At 43.6% G+C, this 17199-nt stretch overlaps 1 protein-coding gene across 1 annotated transcript in view; it reads left to right on the top strand.

Annotated features, from left to right (window-relative positions):
* The window catches only part of ARF1 (ADP ribosylation factor 1), a 65707-nt gene extending 49540 nt beyond the window's left edge, over nucleotides 1-16167 (top strand). The window contains exons 3-5 of the mRNA XM_029588290.1: nucleotides 12847-12957; nucleotides 13914-14038; nucleotides 14517-16167. Coding sequence (XP_029444150.1) covers nucleotides 12847-12957; nucleotides 13914-14038; nucleotides 14517-14678 — 398 coding nt within the window. The 3' untranslated portion in view covers nucleotides 14679-16167. The remainder of the gene's footprint in view (nucleotides 1-12846; nucleotides 12958-13913; nucleotides 14039-14516) is intronic.
* The last annotated feature ends 1032 nt before the right edge of the window (nucleotides 16168-17199 follow it).

Raw genomic sequence — 17199 nt, forward strand, 5'->3', positions numbered from 1 at the left:
CCACCCAAAACCACAACCCCCGGTTTGGCAGATGATTACTGGTCAGGAAATATGGTCACATGGTCTGGGGCCAGAGTGTACACAGCTAAGCAAGAATCAATGTAGGGCATAGAGTTCAAGGCAAGGAGTCTGGATCCAGGAGCAGGATCTAGCTTGGCAGGCATCCAGTCCAGAGCTGGCATTGGTTCCAGTTCACAATCGGAAGCAAGACCCGACAAGGCTCAGGAGACTGCTTTCTATGGGTGAGGATTTTGGATTGCCAGACTCTTCAGTCAAAGCCGTTAGGAAGGCTTTAGTTGTGGCAGTCTTTGGGCCAGAATCATTTTCCAGGCTCCACACCCAAACACTAGCCTTCCCTGCAGGTTGGCTGCTTACTTGCAGCCCTAAAGAAACTTAAAATAGCAAGAGCTCTCAAGGAACCTTCAGAGATTGTCACCAAGGACTTTTTCCTTTGAGTCCACCAATTCAAACCCAGTTATTGTTATGAAACAGAACTGTGGCAAAACTAGGCACTGGATCTTCTGGATCAGGCAAAGGAAGGAATTTAGATAGCAAGGCAGGGACAGGAGCCCAATAAAATTTGGAGCTCAAAGAAACTGGGGCCATGAGTCAAGGCAAGGAGATTACTAGAAATTAAGGTAGATAATCAGCAAATTGTACCCAGCTACAAAGCCAGGACTGGCTCAGGCTAAATAAGAAATCAAGATTTAAGGTAAAAAAAGAAGCCTAGCTCTCACCAAACACTACTGTAGTTGGTTTAATTTTCTAGGTCCCTCCACAGCCAGCAAACAAAATGAGTTATGCTGGCAAAACTGTCAAGTTAGGGTTGGGCATGATATAAGTCACAGACATCAATGTTTTTTTCAAAACATAAGTACCGATTAGTTATCTTTACCTTTAGTAACTGGAACTTAGGACACAATAGCAGGCTCACAGAACTGAGATTCAGTCAAGGTAACTCCAGGATAAGGTTACTTACAGGTACTTGGCAAGGATCAGGAATCATGGCATGAAGTATAGCCCTTCACTAGAAACCCCTGAAGACCAATATGAGTCCTCGGGTAGGTCTGCAGGTCTGGGCTAGCAACAAGCAGGCAAGCTTTTTCAGAGACCCATCCTGTGGCATAGGGCCAGAGCACCAGCCCTCCAGCAGGAAGACCCTGGTTTGAGACCAGGTCTGACATTATTTATCCTTACAGCAGAAAGGAGGAAAACAATTTGGGTAGCCTAGACAGAAAACTCATAGAGAAAAGGACGGGAAAAATAGCAGAAATAAGAACATTAGAGACTTGCCACTGAAATCTGTTGTAAAGAAGAAAATGAAGACTAAAACTTTTGAAGTGCACAAGACTGAGCAGCTGAATGACAGCCAATAACTCCAGTTTTCCTGCTGTAACATAAAGCAAATGTAACAAATAATCTATTTCATGAAATTGACAGCATATTGGGCAATCAGTGTGACCATATCAGAATTCAACTGGATTCAGTACCCAGCACATACATAGCCTTGCTGTTGCACAATCATGTCTTTCAGGTACAGCATATGAATTCACACTTTCAACCCTATTTACATAGCCATGTGAATTTGTGATGTAGCAGAAACAATCTGCTCCCTGCTTGACTACATCGTTAACCAGTGCTTGTTCTGCTGTTGAGGTATCTTTCTGGACCTTCCTGTAGCTATCGGGATGCTCTGCCATCCTTATAGTCCCAGGTATTGTAGGGTGAAGGACAGGGTATTGTGATTGCTCCCATAGGCAAAAAGAACCAATGCAAGGCGAGCATCAGTCTGAAAAGCAAGTGAAGAAAATGTTGGGCAACTAATAAGTTTGTGTACCTTTAAGTACTTTACATAGTAATTCTAGACCTAAAAAGTACTTGCAGGATTAGACAGGGTCCCTGTTTAATAGTAGTACTTCCTGGTTCTACCACTGGTCAGAGTACCCTTGGGAGAAAAAGGGGGCCCTCATTTGGCCTTCTCATAATCAGTCTAATGGAGCTACATCCATGATCAGTCAGGAAATAGGGAAAAGGCATGATAGGTGTAGCTTGAGTGCCATGTACGACCACAAGGGATCATAAAAATTTAAAGAGCCATTGTTTTACACAGCTGTAGTATATGAGAGAATTTCAGAATAAGAAGGCTACATCTGAATTCTCAATTTAGCAAAGTTAAATTTGTTTATATTTTTTTATTTGATTTATATTCCGCTTTTCAGGCACTTCAAAGTGGATTACATTCAGGCACTCTGCATTTTAGAACCTTATGCATGTACCTGACTAAATAACCCCTCCTATTCAGATTTTTATTTTTTATTTTTTTTGCTGTTAGCTTTAATTTAGACATTTTTGGGGAGGCTGTTCATATTATAGAAACATTTAATTTGAAAATGTACCACTTAAAAGTAAGAAGAGCTACAAGTGGCATTAGTTTGTCCTCGTATGAACCTGCTCACTACTCTGTGGTTGCTATCTTGTCTAAATTCCTTGATACATCATAGAAAAATAGGCCTTATGGCCTTTACATACTATCATATTCTGTCTAGTCTGCATAATACTGTAGACCCAACTGATCTATGATTTTACTTTTATTTTCATTTCCTGTCAACCAATGAGCCTCTGCTTATTGCATGCTTTCTTTTAAATCTGTTGCTGCTTTAGCATCTACTACTTTCACTGGGCGTTCATATAGCCTTTCTATGAAGCAATATAGGAATACTTGCTTTTTGTTCATTAGTCTAACCCTTTTCGAATCTCATGTAATGGCCTCCTTGTTCTAGAACTTTATTTCCACTAAGTACGTTATGTGCTTTCTGAGCATTGTTTGCTACCTGTTCTTCAGGGACGGTGCAATGTGCTTGTATGAGAGAGGCCACTTCCTACTTGAAATCTGAACCTGATGATGGTTGTGGAGTCTTATCCAAATGGTCATTCATTTTCCAAACCTTAATCCCACCTTCTACTTTCCGGCCCCTGAATAATTTTCTCTGTCTTGTGCAGTGTACAGGTGAGAGTACATGGCATCCTAGTAGTGTGAGATAGTGCTGAATGAAGCTGCAGAGTTGTTTCTGAAGGGATATTCCTCCTTGACAATCAGTGCACTTGATAAAGCATAGCAAAATCTGCAGTGTTTATGTGTGATATTTTCATACATTGGCTAATGAGTGGAGATGATGAGCGGTATACAATTAGGTGAAAACCATAGGAGAAAGTATAGTGCTATAAGGGTTCATGGATCCTTATCTTGAACGATTCAATAAATCAAACCTGAGAGATTAATAAGATCAACATATCCTTCATTTATTTAAATAATTGCTTGCAGACAAATCTTTCGGTCCCCCCGACACGGACCGTGTTTCGCCACAAGGGCTGCTTCGGGAGGGACAAAGCCCAATGGTAAGACTGTGAAGTCTGTAACCTGGAAATGTAGAATATGTTGAATGTATTGAGCCCTACGGAGGGAATTCAAAACAGCTTAGAAGTATTGAGCCCTGCGGAGCCGCCATACTTTTCCTTTGAATCGGCAAAGAATTTTGCACGTTTCTCCTCTTTCTGGGTAATTTCAGAAATCCTCCCTTAAGGAGACATTGCTGCCAATATACTTCTAAGCTGTTTTGAATTCCCTCTGTAGGGTTCAATACATTCAACATATTCTACATTTCCAGGTTACAGACTTCACCGTCTTACCGTTGGGCTTTGTCCCTCCTGATTCAGCCCTTGTGGCGAAACACGGTCCGTGTTGGGGGACTGAAAGATTTGTCTGCAAGCAATTATTTAAATAAATGAAGGATATGTTGATCTAATATCTCAGGTTCGATTTATTGAATCGTTCAAGATAAGGATCCATGAACCCTTACAGCACTATACTTTCTCCTATGGTTTTTCATACATTAACATACATTACACTTCCCTTATTCCTGTCTATCATTCCTTGCTATTTCCTTTTTAAATGTGCTTTTTTTTTCCATCACAAGAAAGTTCTGATTTCCTAGCATGTAGCCAGATGGACTCAGGGACCAATGGGTATTGTGCTCTCCTGATAGCAGATGGGAATCTGACTCTGACTCTGATTTCAAAGCTGACGTCAGCCTACATATACCCATGCAGCATGCTTAGCTCTTCAGTATTTCTCTGTCTCTATAGCAGATGCGGACACTATCCCAAACAAGAATAGTGTAACATTTACAAAACAGAAGAGAAAGTTTACCTGTAAGAAGAGAGCCCTGCAGTGAAACCTAACTGTCCCTACCCCAGTCTTGATTTTCCTGAGGTGATTTCGATATCCCTCAGAGGTGAGCCTTAGTCCGCTAGCCAATTCCCAGCGTGGACGTAGCCCCCAGGGTGGCTGAAAGGCAGCGGGTGCAGATTCGAGCATGGCGGTGAAGGTATTCCCCCCTTCTCCCCCGCAGCTGGAGACCGTCCGGCACGCGACCAGTAAGCGCCGAGACCAGGTAAGGTAGAAACCTTTACTTCTAAGTCTCCGGTCTCCAAGGCTCGAACAGCCATACCATCCTTTCTCCTACGAGGTTTAAATCTGGTTGAGCAGCCCTCCTGTGGGGCAGTCCCGATTCAGTGCGAGGGGCCACACATGTGGAGACCCTCCGGGTGTTGCCATTTTCCCCCTCCGACTGGTGCGCGCGGGGCAGGCCAGAGACCCGAAGCGCCTAACTTAAGCGCTTAACTACGGTTTGAGCGCACAGCGGCGCGCACAACTAAGCGCATCCGCGCGCATAACTCCACGCCTAAGCCCTACACACGCACAAATAATGGCATCGCCATCCAAGAAAGCCAAGGGACCCTTCCTTTGCCCAGCCTGCCACTTAAGAACCACACACCCTGGATTGGAATCCTTCCTGTGTGAACAGAACCAGGGAGAACCAAATCAAGACCCTCTACAGCCAGGAGAGGGATCTGGTACCATGGATGATGGCAGCCCGGACCTAAGTATCTCCAACTCTGTGCCCCTGCAGGAAAATTCCGCTGGGGCTACCACTACAACCCCTCCTGGGATCAACATGGATCCAGGAACCTTCTCCTGGATGGAAGTTTTCAAAGGGCCACAAACCTTTGTCCAGGCACAGCCAGCAGCTGCTGTCCACCTGACTCAAACCCAGCCGGAAGCACAAGTCCTTCCCGGCACCTCCCAGGCTTCTTGAGACATGCCTCTCCTAACCAAGAGCCTCTTTGATGGGGATCCAGATACCTCCGAGGATGAAACAGACTTCCTGGAAGAAGGAGAAGTTCCCCCAGAGATGGAACCATACTTAGTGGCACGTTCCTGTTTGATCCTCGCCAGACACGCAACCATGCCCGGAGAAGTGATGGAGCCTGCGGTCTCCTTCCTCACCGATGCTACCACAGACCTCGTGCGCACCTCATCCAGGGGTGTCGCTGCTGCAGTGGCGGCAAGAAGACAATTATGGCTCCGGAATTGGTCGGCTGACACAACTTCCAAAGCGAACCTCACAAAAATGTCTTTTAAAGGATCTCTCCTGTTTGGGAGCGAACTGGAGAAATTAGCCAACAAATGGGGTGAATCTCCAGTACCCCGATTACCTGAGGACAGGAACAAAAGAACATATCTGCACTCCTCCCCCAGAAGAACCAAGAGTAAAGGATCGTAGCACTTTAAGCCTTACAAGAATACACAGTCCCAAGCATCTCGTCCTTCAGGAAGTTCAGTCCTTTCGGAACAGGCACATTGAGAGAGGAGCAAGCTCAGGGGCAGCCCCGGCCGTACCCCACAATGACAAGACGCAGACCCATCCACAGGAAGAAGACGTAGGGGGCAGACTTATCCTCTTCTACCAAAGAGGGGTCGAGATAACTTTGGACAAGTGGGTCCTAACCATCATTTGAGAGGGGTACTCGCTGGAATTCCAAAGCATTCCCCCAGACAAACTTATGAAATTGCCGTGCCACTCCCACTCCAAGAGACCGGCAGTGGAAACCACGCTAGCAAGACTATTCAGCCTGAAGGCAATAGCCTCAGTGCCCACGCTTCAACAAAATACTGGCCACTATTCCATCTATTTTATCGTTCCCAAGAAAGAAGGAACATTCCGGCCTATGCTGGACCTCAAGGCCGTCAACTGTTACCTGAAGGTTCCACACTTCTGCATGGAAACACTACACTCAGATATAATGGCGGTACAACCGGGAGAATTCTTAACATATAGAAACATAGAAATGACGGCAGAAAAAGACCAATCAGCCCATCTAGTCTGCCTAGCAAGCTTAGACTCTTATTTTCCCATACTTATCTGTTTCACCATCCACCAACTTCAGGGCTCTTGTTGGTAACCGTTTGATTCAAATCTCCTGTCATTGATGCAGAGAAGTAATGTTGGAGTTGCATCAAAGGTGAGCATAAGGCTTATGTTTAAAAGTTGTAACCGCTACATCAAGCAAGTTACCCCGATGCTTGTTCACCCAGACTGCACAGATCGATGCCTTGTTGGATGAATGCAAATCCTGTTTTCCTCGCTTCCCCCTACCGTTGAAGCAGATAGCAACGCTGTATATGCTTTCAAAGTGATATATCAGGCTTAATTGGTTTAGGGTATAAAGATTGTTTACCCAGATTGTGAAGTTTAGTCCTTGTTGGTTGTTGCCTGAATGTAAATCCTGTTTTCTACTTTTTTCCCCCTGCCGTAGAAGCAGAGAGCAACACTGTGTATGCATTTGAGTGATGTATCAGGCTTAATTGGTTTAGGGTAGTAACCGCTGTAATAAGCAAGCTACCCCCTCGCTTATTTGTTTACCCAGATTGTGTAGTTCAGTCCTTTTTGGTTGTTATCTGAATGCAAATCCTCTTTTCCACATTTCCCTTTGCCATTGAAGCAGAGAGCAATGTTGGGGTTGCATTAACTGTGCAAGGGATTTTTTTTTTTTTTTGAGTAAGGGTAGTAATCACCAGGTAGTAAACATTCCAGCAAGCCACCCCCATGGCTCTAGCCTTTATGGATCCACAGTGTTTATCCCACGCCGCTTTGAAATCTTTCACAGTTTTAGTCTTTACCACTTCCTCTGGAAGGGCATTCCAGGCATCCACCACTCTCTCCGTGAAGAAATACTTCCTGACATTGGTTCTGAGTCTTCCTCCCTGGAGCTTCAAATTGTGACCCCTAGTTCTATTGATTTTTTTCCATTGTAAAAGGTTTGATGTTGACCATGAATCATTAAACCTTTCAGATATCTGAAAGTCTGTATCATATCTCCTCTGCTCCTCCTCTCCACCAGGGAGTAAATATTTAGGTTCTTTAATCGCTCTTCATAAGTCACTTTATGACGACATCCACCTTTTTGGTTGCCTTTCTATGGACCGCCTCCATCCTGTCTCTGTCCCTTTGGAGATACGGTCTCCCAATGTCCCTTTGGAGATACGATCTCCAGAAAACCCACGACTCCATCAGGAGTCCCGAACACAAAGCACAGAGAAGAAGGAACCCTTAAGCTCAGCGTCTTAGACCACTCAGCCATCGAGGCACCTCCCTAGATCTATCCAAGGCCTACCTTCACATCCCGGTCCATCAGAACCACCAGCACTTCCTGCGATTTGCGATTCTGGGCCACCATTATCAATTCTGAGCGCTACCCTTCGGACTAGCTACCGCCCCCAGAACCTTCACCAAAACCTTGGTGGTAGTGGCGGCAGCACTGAGGAAAGGAGTCCTGGTACATCCTTACTTGGATGATTGGCTGATCAGGGCAAAGTCTCCAGAGAAGAGTCGCCATGCGACCACCAGAGTCAAGAATCTACTACAAGAACTCGGGTGGGTTGTGAACACAACCAAGAGTTGCCTCCAGCCCTCCCAGTCACTAGAATTCCTGGGAGTCCGGTTTGATACCAAACAGAACAAGGTCTACCTTCCCCCTCCACAAAGAAGGAAGCTAATGGATCAATTACGAAATGCTAATGGATCAATTACGAAAGTCCCATATCTTGGGGTGGACCTCGGTCCACCCCAAGATATGGGACTACCTTCAAGTCCTCGGCCTCATCACATCAACTCTGGAAGTTGTTCTGTGGGCAAGGGCACATATGTGGTTGCTACAACGTTCCCTACTATCGCGATGGAATCCAGTGTACCAGAACTACTCAATTCGCCTCCAGCTACCGACAGATTCGGAAACAGCTTCAATGGTGGCTACAGGAAGAACACCTAAGCAGAGGCATAAACCTATCCGCTCCGAAGTGGATCTTGCTCACCACGGACGCAAGCCTGTGAGGGTGGGGAGCCCACTGTCAGGAACTGACGGCCCAGGGACAATGGAACAAGGAAGAGGCGGGATGGAACATAAACCGCCTGGAAGCGCGAGCGGTCAGACTAGCCTGCCTATGATTCAGCCACAGACTCTGAGGCGAGTCCATCAGTCATGTTGGACAATGCAATGACCGTTGCTTACATCAACCGACAGGGAGGAACCAAGAGCCAGCAGGTGTCTCTAGAAATAGACCCCCTCATGGAGTGGGCAGCAATAAATCTACAAGGGATTTCGGCCTCCCTCATCGTGGGAAATGACAACATCTCTGCGGACTATCTCAGCAGAGAAAGCCTAGACCCGGGGGAATGGTCACTGGCGGACACAGCCTTCCAGCTGATAGTAAATCTATGGTGTCTCCCAGCCATGGACCTACTAGCAACTTGTCGCAATGCCCGGGTCCCCAGATTCTTCAGCCGCAGATGAGAACCACAATCTCAGGGAATCGACGCTCTCATCCAGAACTGGCCAGAGGAAAACCTCCTGTACGCCTTCCCACCCTGGCCACTACTGGGCAGGGTCATCCACAAGATAGAACTCCACAGGGGACTAGTCCTACTAATCGCCCCGGATTGGCCAAGAAGACCATGGTACTCGGACATGCGAAGACTATTGGCGGGGAATCCTCTGTCTACTGCCATACAGCGACCTTCAGCAGGGACCGATCTCCCACGAAGACCCGGCTCGATTCTCTCTTACGATATGGCCCTTGAGAGGATTAGCCTAAAGAACCGCGGCTACTCAGCCGTGATTGACACCCTGCTTCGCACACGTAAGTTCTCCACATCTCTCTTACATACGGATCTGGAGAATATTCAAAGCTTGGTGTGAAGACCGCGGTCTCCTCTCGAGGAAAGCCAAGATTCCCACGATCCTAGAATTCTTACAGGACGGCATGCAGAATGGGTTGTCCCTCAACTCCCTCAAGGTCCAAGTTGCCGCACTGGCCTGTTTCAGGTCCGAAGTGGACGGCATCAGACTATCAACTCATCCTGATGTGTCCCGTTTCCTGAAAGGAGTCTAACAACTCCAACCACCTCTAAAGTGGCCAGTGCTTCTATGGAACCTCAACCTAGTATTAGACTTCCTAGCAGGGGAACCCTTCAGACCAACAAGCACCCTGTCTCTACGTCTCTTGACCTTAAAGGCTGTGTTCTTGATCGTAATATGCTCAGCCTGGCGCATCTCCGAACTTCAAGCATTATCCTGTTGGGAACCGTTCCTCAGGTTCACCCCAGGCACCATACAGCTACGTACGGTACCATCCTTCCTTCCGAAAGTAGTTTCCCAGTTCCATATGAACCAGACCATATCCTTACCATCACCAGATGAGCACAGGGATTCGGAAGACTCACACCTCCTCCACTACCTGAATGTGTGCAGAATCCTAGTCCGATACCCGACGAGATCGGAATCCTTGCGCAAAACTGACCACCTGTTTGTTCTTCACAGCGGGAAGAAACAAGGGGAAGCGGCATCGCAAGCCACCATAGCCCACTGGATCAAAGAAGTAATTAATGCTGCCTACATAGAGGCAGGAAAACCATTCCCTCTACTGGTCAAGGCGTATTCTACAGGTCAAGGCGTATTCAGCCCAGGCAGTCTCCTGGGCTGAAATCAAGCTGCTGTTGCCAGCTGAGATCTGTCGGGCGGTGACATGGTCCTCCCTACATACCTTCTCCAGGTTTTACCGCCTGGATGTTCAGGCCAGGGAGGATACAGACTTCGCAAGGGCAGCACTAAGTGGGCCACGGGCAACCTCCCATCCAGTAGGGGAGTAGCTTTTGTACATCCCATTGGTCCTGAGTCCATCTGGCTACACGCTAGGAAATGGAGAAATTACTTACCTGATAATTTCGTTTTCCTTAGTGCAGACAGATGGACTCGGCATCCCGCCCACGGCTGCTCCAGAAATCGAGAATCTCGAATATCAAATCTCAAGACTGAGCAAGTACGGGTAAGCCACGGCCTACCTCTAGTTCAACACCCGCAGTTACCCAGGTGTCGGCGTTTATTGTTTGAGTGCACTGGCGGTCCAAAGTTTTATATATTTATATATATCAGTTGAACCAGTTCAAGTTTAATCAAGCAACATATATCCACACTGGCTTTTCGAAATCATGTGTTCAGTGTGCTGCAGCAGCCAAAAAAAGCAAACAATGTTGGGAATTATTAGGAAGGGAATGGTGAATAAAATGGAAAATGTCATAATGCCTCTATCGCTTCATGGTGAGACCCCAACTTGAATACTGTGTACAATTCTGGTCGCCGCATCTCAAAAAAGATATAATTGCGCTGGAGAAGGTACATAGAAGGGCGACCAAAATAAGGGGAATGGAACAGCACCCCTATGAGGAAAGACTAAAAAGGTTAGGACTTCTCAGCTTGGAGAAGAGACGGCTGAGGAGGGATATGATAGAGGTGTTTAAAATCATGAGAGGTCTAGAATGGGTAGATGTGAATCGGTTATTTAGTCTTTCAGATAATAGACTAGGGGGCACGCCATGAAGTTAGCATGTGGCACATTTAAAACTAATCGGAGAAAGTTTTTTCACTCAACGCACAATTAAACTCTGGAATTTGTTGCCAGAGAATGTGGTTAGTTCAGTTAGTGTAGCTGTGTTTAAAAAAGGATTGGATAAGTTCTTGGAGGAGAAGTCCATTACTTGCTATTAATTAAGTTGACTTAGAAATTAGCCACTGCTATTACTAGCTACGGTAACATGAAATAGACTTAGTTTTTGGGTACTTGCCAGGTTCTTATGGCCTGGATTGGCCACTGTTAGAATCAGGATGCTGGGCTTGATGGACCCTTGGTCTGACCCAGTATGGCATGTTCTTATACTGAAGGAGCTAAGCATGCTGCACGGGTATATGTAGGCTGACGTCAGCTTTGAAATCTGACTGTCGCCCATCTGCTATCAGGAGAGCACAATACCCATTGGTCCTGAGTCCATCTGTCTACACTAAGGAAAACAAAATTATCAGGTAAGTAATTTCTCCATTTCCCTGCTCTTTCTGAATCCTGTGGAATACGGATGCAAAAAATAATTTAACCATATTAAAATAAGACAGAGTGGTAGATAACTGGTGGCAAGCATTTTTTTTGACACCGTGTCCTTTCTTTTCATCCCACTAGACCAGTCCAGACTTAGTTTTATGCTCCCCTACCTGCAGATGAGGAGAGAACAGGTTTGCTGACATCCTATCTATGGTCTTGTACTGACCTCAGTCTGCCAGTTATCTGTCTCCAGCAGATGGTAAAAAAGCATCCCTTTCTGAGAGCTGGAGCTATGTCTAGGCCAGGTGAAGAGGAAAGGACTTGGCTGCTTCTGGGGTGACTGTTCTTTGGGCATTGTCTCCCCTGTTGGATTATAGCCTCTAAGCCAAGGGAGATGGGGGGCTTCTAACAGGCATGGAGATGCATCAAGACTTGGGGGGCAAGGGCTAGCTTGTTGGCCCTGCCTGCTGCACTCTTCCTCCCTGCTTCTCTGCTTCCCCCTTCTCCTTTGGTAATAAAAGTTAAAAAATTAAAAAAAAAAAACCCAAAACCTTAAAGCAGTGCATAAGAATAGTAGGCCAGAGGTGAAGCTTGGGCTTCCTTGACTTCTTAAACATTACCATTTGAATGTTTGAGCCAGGGTAGATGCCGCTTTTAACTCTAGTGTCTTGAGAGCGGGTCTGGCAGTGTCCCACTCAGTATGAGGGATAGCTTGAGGGCATCCTATGCAGCTGAACTGGTCTGGCTGGATAAAGGAGAAATTTTAATCGTACCTGTTAATTTCCTTTTCTTGAGTTCAGCCAGACTAGTCCAGGATCCTGCCAGATGGCCTGAATGATCATATTCAAATTTCAGGTGTTTCTCCAACTATGGTTCATAAGAATCGATGTGTCAGAAATTGTGAGGTGCAGGTAGTTGTAGTTCATTTGGTCCAGTAAGACAGTCTCCTCTGATCAAGGAGGTAAAATTCAGTTTTTACTTTGTCCCTTGGAAGTCCCATCGTGAGTGGGAGTATAAGGAGATGTTGAATTGGGTTTGTTTGTTAGAATACTGGCAGACTGAGGTCAGCACAGCACCTTGTACGGGCTGATGTCTGCAAACATGTTCTCTCTTCTCCATCTGCTGGCAGGAGAGCATGAACTGATGTATCTGGACTTGTCTGGCTGAACACAAGGAAAGAAAATAGGTAAGACTTAAGTTTCTCCTTATTTTATAATGACAGGCAAGAACATGCTCATTTCACATCCTCTGCTCAGTTCCCATTGATGGCATCTCCAGAGCAATTCTGCATATTAGGAGAGGGATAACGAGGTTAATGTGTATTACTTTTTTTTGAGACATATAAAAGATATTTCTGAAACTTTTCCAAGATATACTTGACCTGTGAGCTGCACTTGTTTTTAAATACAGATTATCTTATTTGCTAATCTAAATGTATTTTGGCCATACATTTTTCAAACTCAGATTTGAGTGAATTGAGTCCTAAGAAGATTTAAAGAAACTAATTTATATGAAGTCGAAATATTTATATTTTGGGAATTGGTCTGATTCAGCTTTTTTTTTCCCCCCCACTATTACAGGTTTTAATGTAGAAACGGTAGAATACAAGAACATTAGTTTCACAGTGTGGGATGTAGGCGGTCAGGATAAAATCAGACCACTCTGGCGCCATTATTTCCAGAACACACAAGGTAAGTTGAAGCGATTTGTATGCAGTTATCTATACTGTGTGTTTTCTTTCTTTATTTTTTTAATTCTTATTGGCTTTATCGTATGCGCTATATATATGTGCTGTTCAACTGTAAATTGTATTTGGTATTCTCAATTAAAAAAAAACTTGTGGTGGCTTTGTCATTAAGGTTTCACTTAAATCTGACTCAGGTAGGTAGTTGGAATTGGCTGCTAAGATATGTCCTGAGATCTCTCTGCACAGCTGTTATGATATATTTGGCATTAGAAAGCATTTATTAAAGGACAGAGAAACTCCATTATCATCCTATTCATTGAGCCAATTCCTGCAAAACTAGATTGAGTAGTGTAAAGAAATTTTGTGACTACAGGTACATTAAAAAAATAAATAAACTTTGAAAGCACCATCAACTAATCTAGCATTTTGAGCTCTAGCCTAATATGTTTAGAATTGTAGAGCGAATGAATGGCTTTTTCAGTAGTTAACATCCCAAAGATTACTGAAATAGGTACAGTCGAACTGAAGTGGTCTGAAAAAAAACACAGTAGGCTTTGATGTGAGATCTCCCACAAAATGGATGGAACCGAAGAAACTGCCTGAAATCATAAACAAACCATACATATGTATCTTTGAATACCCTGTTCACACCTAGTTTTAACTCGTCTCGCCTTGACCTTTAAAACTTTTTTACTTTCAGTTTAATGGGCCAGCACTGAAGTAATGTAATCAGAAGAGTCACAATCCTAATTATTTTGTTAAGCCTGTACGAGGCACTTTTTTGTACTGATCAGTATTTGTGGATATGCTTTATCCATAAAATAAAATATTTCCAAAATCTTTCAAGATAATATTTTCAGTATAATCTAAGATGGTATATGTAAAGAGAATTGTTTTCAGATGATTAACCTTTTCTTCCCCCTTTGTGATACATTGGGGGATTTTTTTTTGCCCTTGTAGGTCTGATTTTTGTGGTGGATAGCAATGATAGAGAGAGAGTGAATGAGGCCAGAGAAGAGCTGATGAGAATGTTGGCAGAAGATGAACTCAGAGATGCTGTCTTATTAGTTTTTGCTAACAAACAGGTGAGTTCAAGGCAAATAAATTTGGATTTACAAATGTTTACATTTTTTCTTTCAAAACATTATCTGTATGGAGGATAAGTGGGTTATCCTGTGTTGATTTTAATCACCATCCAGATTAGTGGGTGCTCAGACTGATCTTTGAAGGTCCCTCTGAACCTTCCTGTTGTGAGCCATCAGTTGTCACCTGTCCCTTTTCACACCAGCTGTGAGTGCCGTACTTTTGCTATCAGGATGATCTATGAATGGTGAATTTGTATTATTACTCTGATGTAATACTCTTTCAGCCACTCTGTTTCCTAGCCTGATGAGCAGGGTACTTTGACTTTACTTTCCTGGAGACTGAACTCTGTTTTCTAGCTTCAAGTAGAAGCCATTATTGAATATTGCACAATTTATTTTAGTTTTTTTGGGGGGAAGGGGCAGGGGATTTGGCTTGTACGTTCCCTTTACTGAAACTCTTTTTTTTTTCTGCCAACAGGACCTTCCAAATGCCATGAATGCAGCAGAAATTACAGACAAGCTGGGACTGCATTCTCTTCGTCACAGGAACTGGTATATCCAGGCAACCTGTGCCACTAGTGGAGATGGTCTCTATGAAGGACTGGATTGGTTGTCCAATCAACTCAAAAACCAGAAATGAAACTAGAAAACTTTTTTTTCCCCACCCTTTTCCTCTTATTTCATTTTCCTCCTCGCCCTTCGCTTTATTCTGTGGCAAACTGTGCTACTTTGTGGTATTGAGTGCCAGAATCGTTTTTCATTTCTTTTGTCACAGTACGTATCGCACCATGCTGTAAATGTGGCAAAGAGAGCCTGAAAACAGTTAGGTGTCTTATTTAATGTAAATAGTTTTTGGTTTCCAGTGAGGCAGTTTCTGGTACTCCTATGCAATATTACTCAGCTTTTTTATTGTAAAGAATCAGAATTCACCATTTAGTACTGGGAAAGGGATTTAAGCAGATTTATTAACACAAGGGTTGCCAGTAATTCATGTGCAATAGAGCCAAATACTACCCTGTTGGCTTGCGAGATCTGTGCTGAGATCCATTTTGACTGTTGGTTTTTAACCCTGAACAGTGTATTTTTTTAAATAGTGAAAAGAACAGTATACTACTTTAAAATAGTTGTGCACATGAGGGAGAAATATAGTTGATTTTGCAGTAACAACTTGAATACCAGTGATTTTACTGAGCTGTATTTCTCTTTGAATTAGAAATGTGGTATAAGAAAAATAAACCTTAACAAAAATGAGATCAGTTTTTGCATGGTTAGAGTATAGATCCATGTAATGCTATGCCATTGGATCTTTCTGTATTTCATGACGTCTGTGCTCGTAGTTGTGATTACCTGGAGAGACAGCCTTGGAAGAGCTTAGTTTAAATTTGAAAATTTAGAAAAGGCTGCAGAAAAGAACAGATTTCAATTTGCATCTGTGCAAGTTATAAGAACATAGGCATTTCCTTTGCAGTTTGTTTGGATTAAGCTCCAAGCAAGCTTGCATTGGATATGTTCCCAAAGCACTTGTCTGTTTTTTTTCTGAAATGGTCTCTATATTTTAATCTGTGATGACAGATATGAGTTTTTGTGTTGGCCAATTTTTCCATTTGTCTAAAAGAGGGATTGGAACTTTTATTTGCGTGAATCACTCCAGAGCAAACCCTATACAGAAAGCACAGTCTGTATTCCTGTGCTCTGTAGGGGCAGTACTGTACCTCCAGAGAATGAAACACGCCTAACATCCTTTATGTATAGTATTTAGAAATAAGCATGTCGGAGAGTCATTCCATTCTAGAAGAATTCAGCCTTCCTCTTTCCTCTGTTTTGGAATAGCCCCCATATATGTGTATATATGGAATATCCTCTTTTGCATCCCTCATGCTGCAAAGGTCAGATTTGCCATCTGAAAGACTTTTCTTTTTTTCCTTTTTTTAATATTTTTTTGATCAACACACTGAAGAAGCTGGAGCTGTTGGAATGTTTAATTTTGAGGATCTATCAGAACTGGTTTGTTTAGTGACGTGGAATCTTTATTGCTTTCAGTACACAAATAGTAATCAACTGTTTTGTATACTTGTTTTGAGTCTTCATTTGGACGAAAAAGCACTGTAATTAAAGCTATTAGAATAAAATCTCATGTTTCAAGCATTTTCTTTTCTTATGCATTAGTTTTAGTTTGGCAGTACAGTATGATAGTAATAGTGCCATTTGATGCTGCTCACCTCCAGCAAGAAGGTTGATGCTGAAAATCTGCACTTTCTCTCAGCTGAGGCCACTAGGTAGTGAGTAAGGAGCTGCTCTTGTTGAGCCGCTCAGCAGGTCAGGTGAGAAGCAAGGCTACAGCATGGCCTGAACTTAGGCAGCGTGATTAAGATTTACTTTCAAATTACTGTAATACAAAGTTATGGGAAGGCTGTACCTAGAATCTAAGTAGCCTAGAGCAGTGGTCCCCAACCCTGTCCTGGGGACCCCCCCAGCCAGTCGGGTTTTCAGGATATCCACAATGAATATGCATGAGAGAAAATGTGCATGTTATGGAGGCAGTGCATGCACATTTTCTCTCATGCATATTCATTGTGGATATCTTGAAAACCCGGCTGGCTGGTGGGCCCCCAGGACAGGGTTGGGGGCCACTGGCCTAGAGAACACTCTATGACATTAATAGGTAGCTCATTCTAAACAAATATGAGTTGGATTTTTCACTCTGTGCACAATTAAATATTTGTTGCCAGAGGAGATGGGGGGGGGAAAAAAGCATAACTAGGTATAGACAAGTTACCATTATTAGATATGTAGATTTGGGAAAGCTACTGCCAACCCCTAGTTATGAGCAAGCATGACTGGACCTATTTGGGATTCTGCTGGGTACTTGGGACCTGATTGGCCACATTCATAGACAAGATGTTGGGTTTGAGGGACATTTGATTTGAACTATATGGCATTTGTGTCTTATTTTTGTATTAATGCTAAAATTCTGTTCCGCATATGCTTTTATACAAAAAAAACATACATTGGGTAAAAGTATAATTTTTCTACCGTAAGTAAAATAGTTTGTGTATGTGTGTAGAAAAAAAAAACCTCTTGATATTTTATACTGACTTTTCTGTTTGAACTTGAGAAAAACTTATTTCCTTTGCACTCAGGCAGGCCAGTCCCCACAAGTA

The sequence above is a fragment of the Rhinatrema bivittatum genome, chromosome 2, assembly GCF_901001135.1.
Source record: "Rhinatrema bivittatum chromosome 2, aRhiBiv1.1, whole genome shotgun sequence".
NCBI classification, from domain to species: domain Eukaryota; kingdom Metazoa; phylum Chordata; class Amphibia; order Gymnophiona; family Rhinatrematidae; genus Rhinatrema; species Rhinatrema bivittatum.